At 39.3% G+C, this 17,505-nt stretch overlaps 1 protein-coding gene across 6 annotated transcripts in view; it reads right to left on the bottom strand.

Annotated features, from left to right (window-relative positions):
* Positions 1–17,505, bottom strand: part of TMTC1 (transmembrane O-mannosyltransferase targeting cadherins 1) — a 282,362-nt gene that overhangs the window by 32,243 nt on the left and 232,614 nt on the right. For all 6 annotated transcript variants that reach the window (XM_055280247.2, XM_055280243.2, XM_055280245.2 and 3 more), the window contains one exon: positions 3,389–3,497. In XM_055280247.2, coding sequence (XP_055136222.1) covers positions 3,389–3,497 — 109 coding nt within the window. The remainder of the gene's footprint in view (positions 1–3,388; positions 3,498–17,505) is intronic.

Raw genomic sequence — 17,505 nt, forward strand, 5'->3', positions numbered from 1 at the left:
GGTGTTCTGACCTGGAGTTCTTAATTTTCTATTTTTCTTTTCCTTTCAACCTTTACATGCTGACAGTCCCTATGTACCATGGAAATCTTTCTTTTTCCACTATATTCTATCCATTCCCTCACTTTCTTCTGCAAACAAGGCTCTCAACTACTCACACCAGAATGCATATAAAAGCCTTTTCCAAAATACACCGCGTGTTTTCCACAAGGTTTTCTTCCTCACATGTTTTAGAACACTCTCCTCGGATATTTACCGTTACTTCCTATTATCTATCAATGTAAAACTTGGGCTCCATTATGGCCTTAATATGTTCTACCATGTAATGTCTTTTCAACTCATTAATCTATTTTTCAAATTTGTCAAATCCCCTACTTTGCGCAAACAGATGAAATTTCTCCCTTCAGGTTACAACAGAGTAAGGAACACAATATCAGTTTCTGACAAATCCTACATTCATGGTTTTATTGGCACTGAGGATGGGAAACGATGTCAACAGACAGCAGCATGCTTATAATAAGAGCAAGGTATACCAAATAAACCTAGTTTCCTTTTTTGATATTATAGATTCACAGCCTTACATCAGGGGAAGGATTTTGGCAGGTGTCTGAAAATGTGTCTCGAAACATCTCTGTAGCAAGACTGAGAGAGGTGAGCTGGAGGATAGTATAATTCAACAAATTAACGAATGCTTGAATATGTTTACCCAAAGAGTCTGGCATAAGATAAAGGTCAACCTGGAGAGAAGGTTCTACAGATATGCTGCAGGGCTTCCTAACTAATACTGATCTTCACAACATTTTTTAAAATCAAAGACATAAACTAGTTATTTAACTAAAACTATCATCAAGTTTGCCAACTGAAAGAGCTGGAAACAGTAGTCAATACACTGTACGGCAGGAAAAAAACTAAAAAGTCCTAGAAAATCAGAAATGTCAGGCTGATATAAATACAGAAGATGTCAGGCTGATGTAAATACAGAATGAATCCTTTCATCTAGCTTCTGAAAAACTGCCTGCAAAATGGCTGATTTCAGCTGAGTGTAGGCAAGAGCTTTTTGGCATGAAACTGACCCACAACCACAGTCTGTGTGGGTGTGCATGTGGACAGATGGTGGCAACGGAGGACAAGTCGCTTGACTAAGGGGATGGCTTCACTGTGTGTTACACGTTGACCAAGGTTTGTCAATACTGATTTCATACACTCTGGGTGTTTGAAATGCCAGGATGCTGTTAAATAAAGTTGTGCAACCAAGAAATGAATTCATTTGCTACCAAAAACTGTTAAGCTAGGTGGGTTTTTCTCTAACAGTTTGTGCCTTGCTTGCACATCTGATGCACTCTTTTATGACTAAATAGTTCAAAACATGAAGATAGGATGTTGAAAGTCAGGGAGCGGAAGGCAGTCCTGAGTTATGCTCAGCAGCTGCTCCATTGTTTTCAGGCTCAAATCAATTGCCCAAAGGGGCAGAAGAAAGAATTTTTCAATCTTTCTTGCTATGTAACTCAATGTAACTCAATGCTATGTGTAACTCAATGTAACTCAATGCTATGAGTTACATTCTTAGATCTCATAGCATTTTATATTCACATCTAGAACAGGAAAGTGCTAAAAGATGGGACCTTTATATGTAAGAAAAGATAACAATCCTAGTCATCATTTGTTTTTCTTAACAATTGTTCACAACTTCAACTATGTAAAATGCAATAACTTGATAGCAATTTGCCATTGCAGTTCACAAAAGATCAAATTTATCAAGTAATCGATTTTAAATAAGCCATCTGACACTTCTTCCACACAACTAAGGAAAAAGTATATGTTTCCTGTTTAAACTTCCATCTGCTACAAAAGTTGTTAATAGTAAGGCTGAATGCAAAGATACTACAGAAGGAACTAAAATAAAGTTCAACATCATTAAAATCTTGATCATTTTTAAAATGAGCTTAGATGAATAAAACACATAGCTGTTCTCATAGTCAAATATTCTAATGGTGGCAGAAAGTCCATCAACAAATAAATGTGTTTTAGATGGTGATAAATACTATAGGGAAAGTAAGGCAGGACACGGTGGTAGAGAACATGATGGGCAGCGGAAGGTTGCTATTTACAAAGGGTCATCTCAGAAGACCTCTCTGATATAGTAACATTTGGTCAGAAACCAGCATGATATGAAATATCTTGGAAACTCTAAGATATCTATCTGGGAGAGAAGTGCTGCAGGAACAGTTGGTGCAAAGGCTGTGAGAGAGAAGCACACTTGGCACATCTGAGTAACTGCAAAACAACCAGCCAGAGGCAGAGGGAGGGGCTCATGAAAAGGAAGGGTCTGGGGTTACGTGAGACAAAGCAACACTGACGAAGCCAGCCTCTGTCTGTTTCAACACAAGCCAAGGGCAGCTGAGGACTGCCCGTGTATAGCACAGACACATCCATCACCATTTCAGCTCACACATTATACTAAAGCATGCATTAAAATCATCCAACACAGGCAGAGGTTTTTAATCTAAAGCCCGCCTATCCTACAGGGAAAAAGGGCAAAACAACTAGGTTTATATTCTCTGTCACTTAAATATTCATAGAATGTCCTAATTTTGCTTCTTGCTGGAGCCTCCCAAAATTTTTGATGCAAATTGCTCCCTACAAAACTGACATACAGTATCAAATCACTCATTACCCTTAAGCCAACTGAATGCTGCCGGGCATGTTGCAGAGATGTTGAGTTTGAGTTTTAAAGATAATCTGGCAATTTTATGGTAGCAGAATCTACTGTCTATCAAGGGCACTATGTGTGTCAACAAAACTATATCATCAATTTAGAGAGAAGATAACTTATATCTGTTTCTCCATAGCAGGGGTCATGCATCTAAGACTCTGAAAACTGGTATCAAATCATTTAGACACGACTGAAAAGAAGGAAGGGATTGAAAACACAGCTCTGTTTTATGCCACAAGAAATGTTCTCTTAGGAGCCTGTCTCATGAGCCTCTGTAATATTCTAACAGATGTTAAAACAGAATTTGTAGGATTATCAAATGGCTCCATATTGAGTTCAGTGATCTTAGACCACCAGCAATTCCTCAGAAAAATATTATAAGTAAGTAGTAATACAAACATCAAACATCATGTATTGTTCTTAATAGATTCTGTACCAAAGTGAGAGAGAATATATCAATGGCCAATAATGTACCATCTTTGTCTAAAGGCGACCTTCACTACACAGAGAATATTGGAGTGAGAAAATTAGGCTTGTAATTTCTGTCCAAAAGAAACTGACACAGAGATTGGTTGTCCAATATGGGTTTACAAATTAAATCAGTACAAAAATCTGTGTAACATTAATTTATACATGTAACAATAACATTGAAAAAAAACTACCGTGTGAAACAATTACCTGCTCAGCCAATAACGAAGCTAAGCTTGAATATGCATCTGCAAACTCTGGACCATATTTGATGGAATCCTTCAGTAAGGTGATAGCTTCTTCCTTTTTCTCCTGGGACCTATAGATAATAACGAAGGGGGAGGGGGGAGAACATCTTTTAATAACACTTTGTTTCAATCCTCTGATTAGACTCTAAAAATCTCATTTCTTTTAGCAAAGGTTAGCTGATTCACTCTGGATTTTATTGCAAATGAATTAAACTACATTGTCTCAAGGTGCTAACAGTTTCTTTCTGTCTCTGAATTATCCATGGAAAGAGACGTAAAGATGTAAATTACCCTTCAGGTTATCCACTTGTTTCTACCTTCTGTTTCCTGCTGTGCACTCTTCAAGAGTTATATTCAATATTTTGGAGGTTTGTTAATGAGAAACTCTGATCTTTAGAGAAACAATTTGGGGGACATTGTCTGGGTGGCATGAGAGCCAATTTACAGTGATGTGAAGATATGTGGGTCCCTGTAGTACTGATCACACCACTGCAGGCTGAGCTCCTAGGGTGGCTGTACCTTCCAGGAACAAACCAGGCCAAACTGCCAATGTTAATCTTTGGTTTTATATTTAAGAGAGAAAATATTCCATAAATAATTTATGAAATTAGAGACTACTGTGACCACTGACTAGTAAAGAATAATGAGACATTTTATCATCATATTTTTGCTGAAAATTGAGGCTAATTCTGTCTTCTTCATTTGGTTCTTCCCCCAGTGATGACACTTCCTTTTAAAGAGGACTCAAGGCCCAAAAGTTATTACCATCTTCTTGGGTAAAAGTTCTCCTTCCTGTTAAATCCAATGAGGAGACATTGGGTCATTATGCTGATATCAATGTCTTTGGGGCCAAAAATGTACAGTATTGGAAGTGATCAAGTTTGCTATTAATACAATTCCACACACACTAGTCTCTCGTTAAGTGCTAGACATTGTGATTGTGCAATGAAAAATAGAATCCTTTGCACTGTAGCAAGGACACAGCCTAAAGGTCCCCTCCTCTTTAACAGTTACCAATATAGAGTTGCGTGCTTATGTTTTTACTATGCATTGATTTAGCAATGACTATGTGCCATATACCCTCATATCTTTTCACATAACATTATTAATGTATTTCTCACAACAATCACATATGGTAGATATTACTGTTCTATTATTATACTCATTTTTCTAATGAGAAATTTTCAATTCAGGGAAGTCAAGTGACTCATCCATGTTTATATAAACAGTCTTCTGAGTGCTCTTCCATCATACCATATCTGCTGATTCTAACTTCTTAGGAATCCACCCCTAATGACCTTTGTGCTCAAAGTGTGATTCATAGACCGGTTTCAACATCACCTGGGAGAAATGCAGAATATCTCAGGCCCCATCCAGAGCTACTGAATCTAATCCTACCGTTTCAAAAGATTCCCAGGTGATCTGTATGCATGCTGTGATTTCAGCAGAACTGTCCCATGAGGTATCAAAGGCAGGTGACAGTAGCTCCTGATACAATCCCCTCCATCCCCCACGCCCCGCCCCTACAGCTCCAGTTTCTGAGGATGAAGTTACATAGGGGGAATACTAATATTCACTCCATAACTTTGAGATCTTAAGTGTTAGAAGCAGCTTGTTACATAAGGCAATTTCAACTATCATAGACCTTGGGGAAAAAACCGCCACGCATCCAACATAGACCTTGGATTTAACAATTCAATGAAGCAAATATTTATCATTATCGATTATATGTCAAGCACTTAGCTGTTTCTCAGGAGAGGTGGTGGTCCATACTATCCTCTTCTTATTAGGGTCTATCTAACTCCTAATGGGCTCTTGTTCATGCAAAGTCCCATCCTTGAGAACAGGTATAACACCCGTGTCCTTAAGTGGATTGTCCTTGGGATGGCTTTCAAGTTGCATGGTTATAATTAATTTGTATTACAGCTCGCTTAGTGCTTTATTATTGATTCACTCATTTTGTGGACATTTAAAGAGTACCTGCAAGACTCCATGACTTCCATACACACACTACGTTTACATACACTCAAGTTTCTATGCTGCAATATACCTTCATGTAATTCTTCCATTGGCACATGTTTTTTAAATGAAATGTATTTTCATATCCCACTAATTTGGCTATTATCTTATGGTCAGCAGAACTCTTCCTCCAAAAATGCAAAAATCTTTAATAACATTAATTTGGAAATCCTCCCAAAGTCCAAAGGAAGGTATGGACTTTGAAAATTAAGGCTGAAAATTAAGTCCCTTCTTCAAATCAGCAGAGGAAAAAAAAAAACATAACATCTTCATAGCAATGATTTAATGGTTTTCTTTTGTCATGGCTCACATCAGTTAGAATGGAAACTTAGACTTTTTACATATGAGCTTAGCAAGATGACCATTCAGTACAGTCTATGAACCTAAATGCTTGAGGTTGTCCATGAACATCCATGTGACACAATGGAAAGATTATCATCAAAGTTATTTACCAAGAACCCAGATTCTTGATAAAAAACATCATCTCTAAAAATCCTGTGAGAGACTAACAGACTTTAAGAAAAACACTTCATCATGTAATTAATTTAGTATATGAGTATTACAAGATGCAAAGACTCCGGCAGAGAGGACATTTGTTTTTTGACTGTGTACTCCTGGATGATTCTCCTTTTGCTTGGGAGCCGCCGAGTGTCATTAAGCACCAACGGGTCAGGCTAACGGACATCACATGCCACCTTGAGAGAGATTTTTAAATTCTTTTTAAAGAAAGCCCAATACGTTGATAAGTGCTGATTTGTTATTGTTTCTAAAAGGGAGAGGAAGGAAGAAAGTATTTCTTCTACAGTCTCTCTTGCTCACCCCTTGGTGGGAGCTTATGGCTTTGACACAGTAACTTAGAGAAGATAATTCATCTAAACAAAACCTTCCTTGATTATATAGTACTATGATTACTACGTGAGATTGAAACTTCATTTCAAACTGTTTCTGATGTTAGTAGCATCCCTTTTCCATATCTGTATTATAGCACATGTTTCTCTAATAATTACCCCATATTAAAAATCAGTCCTACAATACTATTGGATTATTGCAGTCTTACTCAGCATTTTACTCGGTTTTGCTTGCTAATGCCTTGGTTCACACATCTGCTTTTAGTTCCCTCATTCTTCTCCTTTTATTACGTGCCGACAACGGGAAGAACTTTTTCTAGACCACTGCTTTCATATATAAAAATCTTTATTAATGTCCAACTACCTACAGATAGACTCTTAGGCTAAAACCCTCTACAATAGGGTTCTGACTAGCATTCCAAACATACCCAGGTACCTGCTACTCCAGCGAAACTGGGTGGCCTTTGGCATCTATTCTGCAGAACCTAACAATGACCTACTCCATTGATTATCTTCACTGTACCTTAAAAATCACTGGGTGTGCTTTAAAAAAGACGGTAGTGCTCTGAGGCTTGGCCTCTTAATAGGACGCCCTCCATATGAATATGACAATCGCCCAGATTTGAGAATTATGGATAGACTCCAACCTCAATTTACAGTACTAGAGACTGAGATTCAGAGCACTTCCGTGATTTGCCCTGCTCCAAAGCAAAAAGAAGGCACTAGCCCTAGGTCTTCCACCTCTCAGCCTGGTGTTCTTCCCACACCACTTCATAGATGGCTTTTCTCTCCTTCCTATTCAACTCTGGTTCCCAGAGACAGCTTCCCTGACTTGCCCAGCTCAAAGCTCGTAAAAACACTTAACAAAACGAAGAACATATGTATACATATGTATCACCTTTCTGATATTTCAGCTTTTTTTTCTATCATCATAGGAAAAATATGGTAGGAAAATGCTACCTAGAAGCCCCATTCTGACCTCTATATATTTCTTCTCTGAGATCCGAGTGAAGCACGTGTGGGGAACCTACTGCTGCCTCTTGGGAGTGGGGATCCAGGTCCATCTAACAGTGAATGTGCCATGCAGACAAGTTTTTTAAGCTGCATATTTCACAATAGTTGTTTCCTAAACATTTACTCTCTGCCAAGGACCATGCTAAGTAATTTACTCTAATTCTCATTAAGCATTATAAATTTGGCATAATTATCTCCCTTTCAAAGATTTTGACAAAAATACCAACCACCATCACCCCAAATGAATAAAAAACTAAGGTTTAGAGAGCTCAAGTGATTTGTCCCCAGTCACACAGCTTCGATAACACCTGGACTCTAATTTAGAACTTCAAATCTAGATTGTTCCATTGAGGCCACACTTGGCATTTCTGTGTTCACTCGCTGAAATGTTATACAATTTGTCTGTGACCACTAGGTTTTAAGTTCTTTCACAAGTGGGACCTACATCTTACTAATGTTACTTTTTTTCCCCCAATTCCAGAAAAGTGACTTGCACAGAGTAGAAATTCAATAATTGCTGCATTCGTTTTAAAAAAAAAAAAAATCACCATAGTTTTGGCCAGGCACAGTGGCTCACGCCTGTAATCCCAGCACTTTCGGAGGCCGAGGCAGGTGGATCATGAGGTCAGAGGAGATCGAGACCAGCCTGGCCAACATAGTGAAACCCCGTCTCTACTAAAAATACAAAAACTAGCCAGGCACAGTGGCCGGCGCTTGGAGTCCCAGCTACTCAGGAGGCTGAGGCAGGAGAATGGTGTGAACCCGGGAGGCGGAGCTTGAGATCGCGCCACTGCACTCCAGCCTGGGTGACAGTGAGACTCCGTCTCAAAAAAAAATAAACACAAACAAACAAAAAGCCATAGTTTTACTCTTTATTTCTAGATCTTTGTAAATCTCCTTAAATGTTTTCCAACATTTGAATAAAATTTGACAAAAGGTGACAATATGATTCCCCCATGTTACATTTTTTGTTTCTACAGTTCTTTAAGTATTATAGATGTGGTCCTAAGGAAGACAGAAGCAGCCCAAGCCTAACTTAGAATAAGAAAATCACAGGCACAGCATCCACGTTTTGAAAATCTGTTCCTTACCAAGCACACTGCTAAGCTGCCTATTCACCTTACGACTATACGGTAGTTAAAAGCACAGACTTAAAAACCAGAAGGACTGGCATCTCACTCTACATCTACCACTTACTAGCTGTGTTTCCTTAGGCAAATTATCTGACCCCCATGCATCTCAGGCACTTGGTAGGTACTGTCTATGTTTTGGCTTTTATTATTAAGTCATTTAATGTTTCTAAAAATCACCCATTGAAACCTATTCTTTTCTTACTTTTTAAAACCAAGGAGAATGTGCCATTTTTGATATAGTCTCTCCTAAGTAATATCCTTCCACATTTCAAACTATTCATAAAAAGCTTGGGTTACACATCAGAGAAATTTTTGTGTCTGATACCACAATAGTTTTTTTTTTGTTGTTGTTGTTGTTTTTGAGACAGAGTCTTGCTCCATCGCCCAGGCTGGAGTGCAGTGGCGCAATCTCGGCTCACTGCAACCTCTGCGTCCCAGGTTCAAGCAATTCTCCTGCCCCAGCCTCCCGAGTAGCTAGGATTACAGGCAAGCGCCACCACGCCCAGCTAACTTACAAAAGTAGAGATGGTGTTTCACCATGTTGGCCAGGATAATCTCAATCTCTTGACCTCGTGATCCACCTGCCTCTGCCTCCCAAAGTGCTGGGATTACAGGTATGAGCCACCTCGCCCGGCCCCACAATAGATTTTTAATCTAACAATCATCATACCTAAATTCATAGCATTGTATTAATATAGCCATTTAGCCATTTAGACTGAATTGACAGGTCAATTTCAAAGGGTAAAAATATTAAAATAACTTTTCTTCTCTGAACTGACCAAGTCCATGGGTCATTTCTCTGAGTTATATTGAAAGGCCTGAGTTAACTAGCCCATAATTGGTGAAAAATAGATAAAATCAAACATCAGTATATATCCTGTCCAATCAGGCATAGACACACTTTGATTTTGGAGTCACAGAAAAGAAAACTCTGAATCCCTTTAAGAACATGGAATACTATGCAGCCATAAAAAAGGATGAGTTCATGTCCTTTGTAGGGACATGGATGAAACTGGAAACCATCATTCTTAGCAAACTATCGCAAGGACAAAAAAACAAACACCGCATGTTCTCACTCATAGGTGGGAATTGAACAATGAGAACACATTGACACAGGAAGGGGAACATCACACACTGGGGCCTGTTGTGGGGTGGGGGGACGGGGGAGGGATAGCATTAGGAGATATACCTATTGTTTTTTTTTTTTTTTTTTTTTTTTTTGAGACAGAGTCTCGCTCTGTCGCCCGGGCTGGAGTGCAGTGGCGCAATCTCGGCTCACCGCAAGTTCCGCCTCCCGGGTTCATGCCATTCTCCTGCCTCAGCCTCCGAGTAGCTGGGACTACAGGCGCCCGCCACCGCACCCAGCTAATTTTTTGTATTTTTTAGTAGAGACAGGGTTTCACCGTGGTCTCGATCTCCTGACCTCGTGATCCGCCCGCCTCGGCCTCCCAAAGTGCTGGGATTACAAGCGTGAGCCACCGCGCCCGGCCAGGAGATATACCTATTGTTAAATGATGAGTTAATGGGTGCAGCACACCAACATGGCACATGTATACATATGTAACAAACCTGCACGTTGTGCACATGTACCCTAAAACTTAAAGTATAATAAAAAAAAAGAAAGAAAAAAATAAGAAAAAAAAACCTCATGTGATACAAAAGACACTAAGAACAACAAGGACTCTCAGAGCTTCTGGTAGAGGGTTCAACTGGCACTGATGGAACTCTTGGGGATCCCTGGATAGGTAAAAAGTGCAGGTAAGCGTAAAACTGCTCCAGAATTTGGCAATATTATTGCCCTGCAGCATCTGGAATTTCCTTAACTGCTAAACAGCGTCACTAGCTGACGACTGATAATAATCCTCCGTGATCTAAAATATTTTGTCTTTACTTCTCCCTTAGATCAACGCTTCTGAAATTCTGGTGCATAAAACTCTCCAGGTGTTTGGTAAAATGCAGAATGCCAGGACTGGTAAGATTCAGCAGGTCTTGGTGGGGCCCAGGAATCATTAGGATTCTAAGCCTCTCAGGTGATTTTGCTTAGCATGGCTCAATTGATCCTGCATAGGAGGCTAAATATAATAGGATGCTGAAAGCTAAAAAAACAGGATAAAGAAGGCTTCCCTGGGACAATCTGACCAAAAGTGAAAGATGGCACTGGCTGGTTAATTTGCCCCATGAAAGATACTCCTGGATACCAGGAAATGTGGCAGGATGGGCTTGGGCAGAGTAGAACTCTGGGGGAGTACTGCAATGAGAAGAGGCAGTTTTCTTTCTCATAGGGGCTGTATTGTGAATATCCTTGATTGCATATCCAAGTCTTAGCTCCTGTGTTATCCATCATAACATAAATAAAAATCTCCTAATATTGTGCAGCAAAACTCAACTCTCTCATGTTTCCCCCGGGAGATTCTAAAAGGCTAAAAAATTCCCAAGAATGTGTTCCTTGAACCAGTGACATCACCATTGATTTCATAAGAGAAACATTAAGTAGAAATTAGATCTTGTTCAGAATGTGCAAATTTTGCCATTAAACACTTGTAGTTTCACAGGGAATTTTCCCTTTGGTTACACAGCAGTGGGACTGTTTTTCCTGTGTGTTAAGTAAAAACATTTGCATCATCTCACTTTCATGGCTCCATGTCAGTGACAGATATTTAGCAAAAGCAAACAAGGTTTCACCACATTTTTCTTTTAGTAATTAAGCACTGGGTAAGTTTGTCAATTTAGAGAACTTTTTGGATTCCTGTCTAAAGTCTCATGACATATTCATTTAAACTGCAAGCAGATGCTTGCTTTGAAAAAGTATTGACATTTGGGGAGAACGTAGGAAATGCCAGTAACAGAAATAAATGGATTTGGCGACCCTTTTGGTGGCAGTAAAATTTCCCATTAACCACAGTGTGAACTTGGAATGCTGGGCAGACCTCTTAATTACTATTCCTTTGTCGGGGTGTTTGTTGTTGTTGGATTCAAAATTGATGTTCCCAACAAATAAAAAAAGATCGTGGCTTTTTTTTCGTCTATTGACTTTACCAGCTCTTCTAAAAAACTGAATTGTGAAAGTCAAATTGTAAATGTCTGACCGAGATGATCTTTACAGAGCACACATGTTTCTGTGGCTCTACTATCTTTCCTGTACAGAAAGAAAAGAAAATCAGATTATATTCTGTGTAGCTTCCTTTAGATTCAAGTTTACTGAGCACACCTGGGAAATGTAATGGAAATACAGCATCTAGTTTACTAGCGGTTCGCCTTAATTTTTCTGCTTGACTTTCTACAGAAGCCACATGGAACTGTCTGGAGGACACAGATTCATATTATGTGGTTATAAAGAATTTTTAAAAATATTTTCGCCAGGTGCAGTGGCTCACGCCTGTAATCCCAATACTTTGGGAGGCCAAGGCAGGCAGATCACCTGAGGTCAGGAGTTTGAGACCAGCCTGGCCAACACGGTGAAAGCCCGTCTCTACTAAAAATACAAAAATTAGCTGGGCATGGTGGTGGGGGTGACTTTAATCCCAGCTACTCGAAAGGCTGAGGCAGGAGAATCACTTGAACCCGGAGGCAGGGGTTGCAGTGAGCTGAGATCATGCCATTGCACTCCAGCCTGGGCAACAGGAGTGAAAACTCCATCTCAAAAAAAAAAAAAAGAAAAGTCAATTCACAGTCAAACTCATTAGATAGAGTGGTGCAAAAGTGGCACCGGCCTAATAGTTAACATTCAGAGAATAGGCCACTTGCCTCCCTCCCACCCCCCATCCTACCCTTCTCCCACCTGGAAACTGAGAAATGGTAAGGTGGAAAGCTTTGACCCTATCTAGTCAACGGGCAGCAGAGATGGAGATGCCGCTCACACACACATCTCACACTGGGGATGGCACAGAGTGGGTCTGAGGAAACGTTAGTCCTGAATTCCTCTCCTTTGTTCCTTTGGAACGACTCTTGGTGTCTATCGTCATCCGGATGAGGTCACTGCTCTGCACCCAGGCAGTGGAACACCTGCCCCACTGTGCCTTCCTCTGCATCTGCAGGGCTGGTTCTGCGCATGGAGGTGGGCTGGGATAAACTAGTCCCAAGCCAGCTTCACTTCAAAGTGTATGCAAATAGATATGCTAAATCCTTTCAAGATTAAGGGAAAATGTAAAAACAATGCTCCCAGGTAGGGACCTAAAAGGGAAGGCAGCTGAGAATGAGTTAATTTAGTCAGGATTCATTTACCCCATAGCTAAAGGGATGCTTTGATGATGCAGTTTAATGCATGTTCCTGGGTTTAAGCTCAGGCTTGTGGTGGTCTAAATCTCAGCTCTGCCCTCACCAGTTGAATGATGTGTTAGATGTTTCATCTCTGGGAGCCCCAGTGGCCAAAGAGAAATGTGCTTATTATTAAATAATCTCTACCTCTTTAGGTTCCTGTAAGGGTGGAATAAAAGAACATGAGTGGTGTGCTTAGCAGTGTCTGGCACATAGAAGGAGGCATAAATGCTAGCTCCACTTGCTCCTTTCTCCTCTCCAGCAAGATTCCCAGCTCAAATTTCTACCAGAAGCCTCACAGATGGGTTTTTCTTTCAGCAGAGGCAGGATGCTATTACAATGCAAGTACTTCCTCTGGCGAGAAAAGGGACTTTCAAGTTCTTCTCTGGTCTTCTTTTTCTTTTACTTCTCAGTTAAGAGACCAGAAATCTGTAGTCGTAGTTAAAACCACAGATTCTTGCAGCTACATAATTCTATGAGATCACTTGTTCTCACCCTTTGTTTTAAAGAGATGGAGGCCGGGCACAATGGCTCACGCCTATAATCCCAGCATTTCGGGAGGCTGAGGCATGGGGATCATTTGAGGTCAGGAGTTCGAGACCAGCCTGGCTAACATGGTGAAACCCCGTCTCTACTAAAAATACAAAAAGTAGCCAAGCATAGTGGCTCATGCCTGTAGTCCCAGCTACTCAGGAGGCTGAGGCAGGAGAATCGCTAAAACCTGGGAGGTGGAGGTTGCAGTGAGCTGAGATCCGCCCACTGCACTCCAGTCTGGGTGACAGGGCAAGACTCTGTCTCTCAAAAAAAAAAAAAAAAGAGATAGAAACTAAGCCTCAGCAAAGTTTAAATTCCCCCGAGCTGTTCAACTGTAGGGGTAGAAAATGCATTATCTACTTCTGATTTATTAGTAATTTTATACCAAGGACCTGAGTTTCAAATTGAAAGTGAGAAATTATGTCCCTGGGCTGATGATAATTACTAACAGTTAAAGCTTATTTCATCTTCATTGGGTGATAGGGCCTATATTAAGGACTTATTTGCATTATTGTATTTAGTACTCATGAAAGATGTAGTTACTAGTATTATTTGCACTTTATACACGAGCAGTTGGAGGCACTGCAAGGTAAAATCCTTTTCCCAAGGTCACATGTAATTTCGCAGTAGAACTGAGACTCAAACTCGCTAAGCTCTCCCAGCTGCTAGTCTTGAGGAGAACACGCAGGAGGTGGAATTGAGGCAGCATGATGCGGCAGAAAGCACTGGCATCAGTTTCCTGGCCCTGGGCTCTCTCCTCATGTGATTCTCAGTCTGTAATTGGAGAGTGATGGGCCTGTCCTAGACAACCGGTGTGGGCAGGCTCATGAGAAGTGCTGAGCAGACAGCCATTTAAGTGCCAGTTACTGTTGTCCCTGTCACTTGCAGGAGGAGGGTGGCCAGAAAGCTGAGGGCAGACAGCCCTGCTATGCTGGCCAGCAGACAAGAGGCACAGCAGGAAAACACCAAACTAAGGGAACTGGGCCCTGTATGAGGAGGGTACAAATGTGAGGGAGGTTGGCAGAATTGCTAAGGAGTCACCAAGAAGGGAAGGGGCCTTACCTCATGCTTCCTGGGACAGACCCTGCAGGCCACAGACAGGGGTGGAACATGTATATTCCTCTTTCTGTCCTTCCTATTTCTCTTCCTGGCCTACACAGAGCATTTTTAGATTTAAAAGCCTTTTGATCATGTCTAACAGCCTATATGCCAAATTTAATTGTCTAGGTAAAGTTGATCTCCTACTGGGCTTTAGAAAAAAAGTTCAGGCACTTGGTACCCTAAAGTAAGACAAATGTGTGCAGAAAGAAATTTTCAATGATTATCCACATTTCTTTCATTCTTTTAATTGAATCAGACTAGTCCCAGCTACTCGGCAGGCTGAGGCAGGAGGATCGCTTCAGCCCAGGAGTTTGGAAATTTGAAGCTGCTGTGCGCTATGATCGCACCTGTGAATAGCCACTACACTCCAGCCTGGGCAACATAGTGAGTCCCTTTCTCTTAAAAAAAAAATTCCTCTTTTACCTTGAGTCATTCCAAAAATTATTCCTTTTTCACCTATATCTTGAGTCATCCCAAGTCTTTCAGGCAGCACAGGAGCTCAAGGGCACAAGATAACAAGGGATTCCAGGAAAGATCGTAAGGGTGAATGGGGTGGGAAAATGATTTTCAGGACAAGGGACACTACTGAAAACTCTTGTACTCGACAAAACAGTCTGGCCTGTTTAATTATCCTCTGTTAGAAATATTTATGCAAGGAAGGAAAATGATGACATTCCAACTCCTTCAAGAGAATGTAAACAAAAACCAGGGGATTCCTCAAAGCTTGCTCCCACCCAGCACTTCCTGGGCAGCTCTGTCTTCAGGTCTCCGTGGTGTTTACTGCAGTCATTACAAAAGGAAAAGGAAAAATTGAGAGAAGATTCCTTGCAAAGCACATGATGGATTTAAAACAATGCAACCTCAACTCATCAGTAATCACAGTATAAATGAGTGGAGTTGCAGTAGGGGAGAGGGACTCACAAAAATAGTTTAATCATTAGCAATCTGTTTACATACAAACAACTGCCAAATCTTGAGTAAGTACATAGACATTCTCGTTATTTCCCAGATAACTTAATTTTGGACAGCCACTGACCATGAAATGATAAAAATGTAAATGAAACCACATTTTAAATGAACTGGAAAGTTCTCAATTTAAAACCTCAGTCACAGTCTCTCAAATGTAACCTGGCAGGTTAGTATTTCTCATACATTGACAAATGGCTAATCTGGCTGGGGTCTGGGTTTACACAATATGGGAGAAAAGTGAAGAATAAGGAGGGAAGTGGCAGGATTATGGAAAGCCCTGAATGCTAAGACATTTGGACTCTATGTGTGTACGCAATGGATATGAAGTGAATTTCTTAAGAAGAGCAGATGTTGGATTTGGAAGAGCAAAATATTGCACTGTGATAGAAGCAATGAAATAAAGAGCTTCAAAATCAGACAGAGATCAACAGTGTCATATTCTTCACTGCAGAGAAACTAAGGGAGTAAAAGCTGGCAGAGCAGTGAATGCACTAGACAGCTGTGTGAACAGGTGGAAAGAAGGAGAAGCACCAGGCGCTAACCATTCTTCTTGCCAATTTGATCAAAAGCAAAGAGTGAAGACAACAACTAGAGGGAGCACCTCTACTGAGAAAGATTCCCTAGGGGGATCTGGGGCATGCTGAAGTTGTGGACTGGAGAGAATCTGAAGACCTGAGAGAGAGCCTATGGTAATAGAAGAGGAGAGGAACAGAATCAGGAACACATGTGGATTCTACACTAATGACCACTAATGGCTAAAACAGAGCACCAGATGTTCACAAGGATATGGACCCAGTGAATCTTTCCCCATTGCCGATGGAGTGAAAAATGGCACAATTATTTTGGAGAACTGTTTGTGAATTGATATGGTTTGGCTGTGTCCCCACCTAAATCTCATCTTGAATTGCAGCTCCCATAATCCCCACATGTTGTGGGACAGACCCGGTGGGAAGTAATTGGATCATGGGGGCAGGTTTTCCCCATGTTGTTGCCCTGCTAGTGAATAAGTCTCATGGGGATCTGATGGTTTTATAAAGTACAGCTCCCCTGCACACGCTCTCTTGTCTGCTGCCATGTAAGATGTGTCTTTGCTCCTGCTTCACCTTCCACCATAATTGTGAAGCCTCCTCAGCCATGTGAAACTGTGAATCCATTAAACCTCTTTTTCTTCATAAATTACCCAGTCTTAGGTATGTCTTTATTAGCAATATGAGAACAGACTAATACAGTAATTTCTGAAAACATTAAAGAAACACCCACAATTCTACACCTATATTTATATATTTATATATTACATATAAATATATAATTGTATATATAATTATATATTTATATATTACATATAAATATATAATTGTATATATAATTATATATTTATATATTACATATAAACATATAGTTATATATAATTATATATTTATATTACATATAAATATATAATTTTACATATAATTATATATTTATATATTACATATATAATTTTATATATAATTATATATTTATATATTACACATAAATATATAAATATATAATATAGTATATATTATATATTACATATAAATAATATATAATATAGTATATATTATATATTACATATAAATAATATATAATATAGTATATATTATATATTACATATAAATAATATATATATAAATTATACAAAAATATATAATGTATAAATATTAATATATTATTTATATATTATATAATATATAAATAATATATAATATGTAAGATATATTTAAATAAATTAAATATATAAATTAATAAATTAAATATATAAATTATGTATTATTTATATTATATGTTATATATTTATATATTATTTATATAAATAAATATGTATTTACCCAAGAAAAATGAACATACAAAGATTGGGAAGTGAATATTCACAACAGCTTTATCCGTAATAACCCATACCTGTAAACAAACCAAGTATCCACCCACAGTAAATGGATAAACAAATTACGTAAGATTAATTTCGATAGAATACTTCTCAGCAATAAAAAGAAATATGTAACAACATGGATAAGACTAAAAAATTGTGCTAAGTGAAAATATCCAGATGCCAAAAATACATACCAAATTATCACTTTAAAATAAAGTTCTAGGGCCAAACTAATTTATCATAAAAAAAAAATAAAATCAGAACAGTGATTGCCTCAGGGGAGGTGGAAATTTACTGGAAGAAGGTATGAAAGGTCTTT

This window comes from Symphalangus syndactylus, chromosome 5, assembly GCF_028878055.3.
Source record: "Symphalangus syndactylus isolate Jambi chromosome 5, NHGRI_mSymSyn1-v2.1_pri, whole genome shotgun sequence".
NCBI lineage: Eukaryota > Metazoa > Chordata > Mammalia > Primates > Hylobatidae > Symphalangus > Symphalangus syndactylus.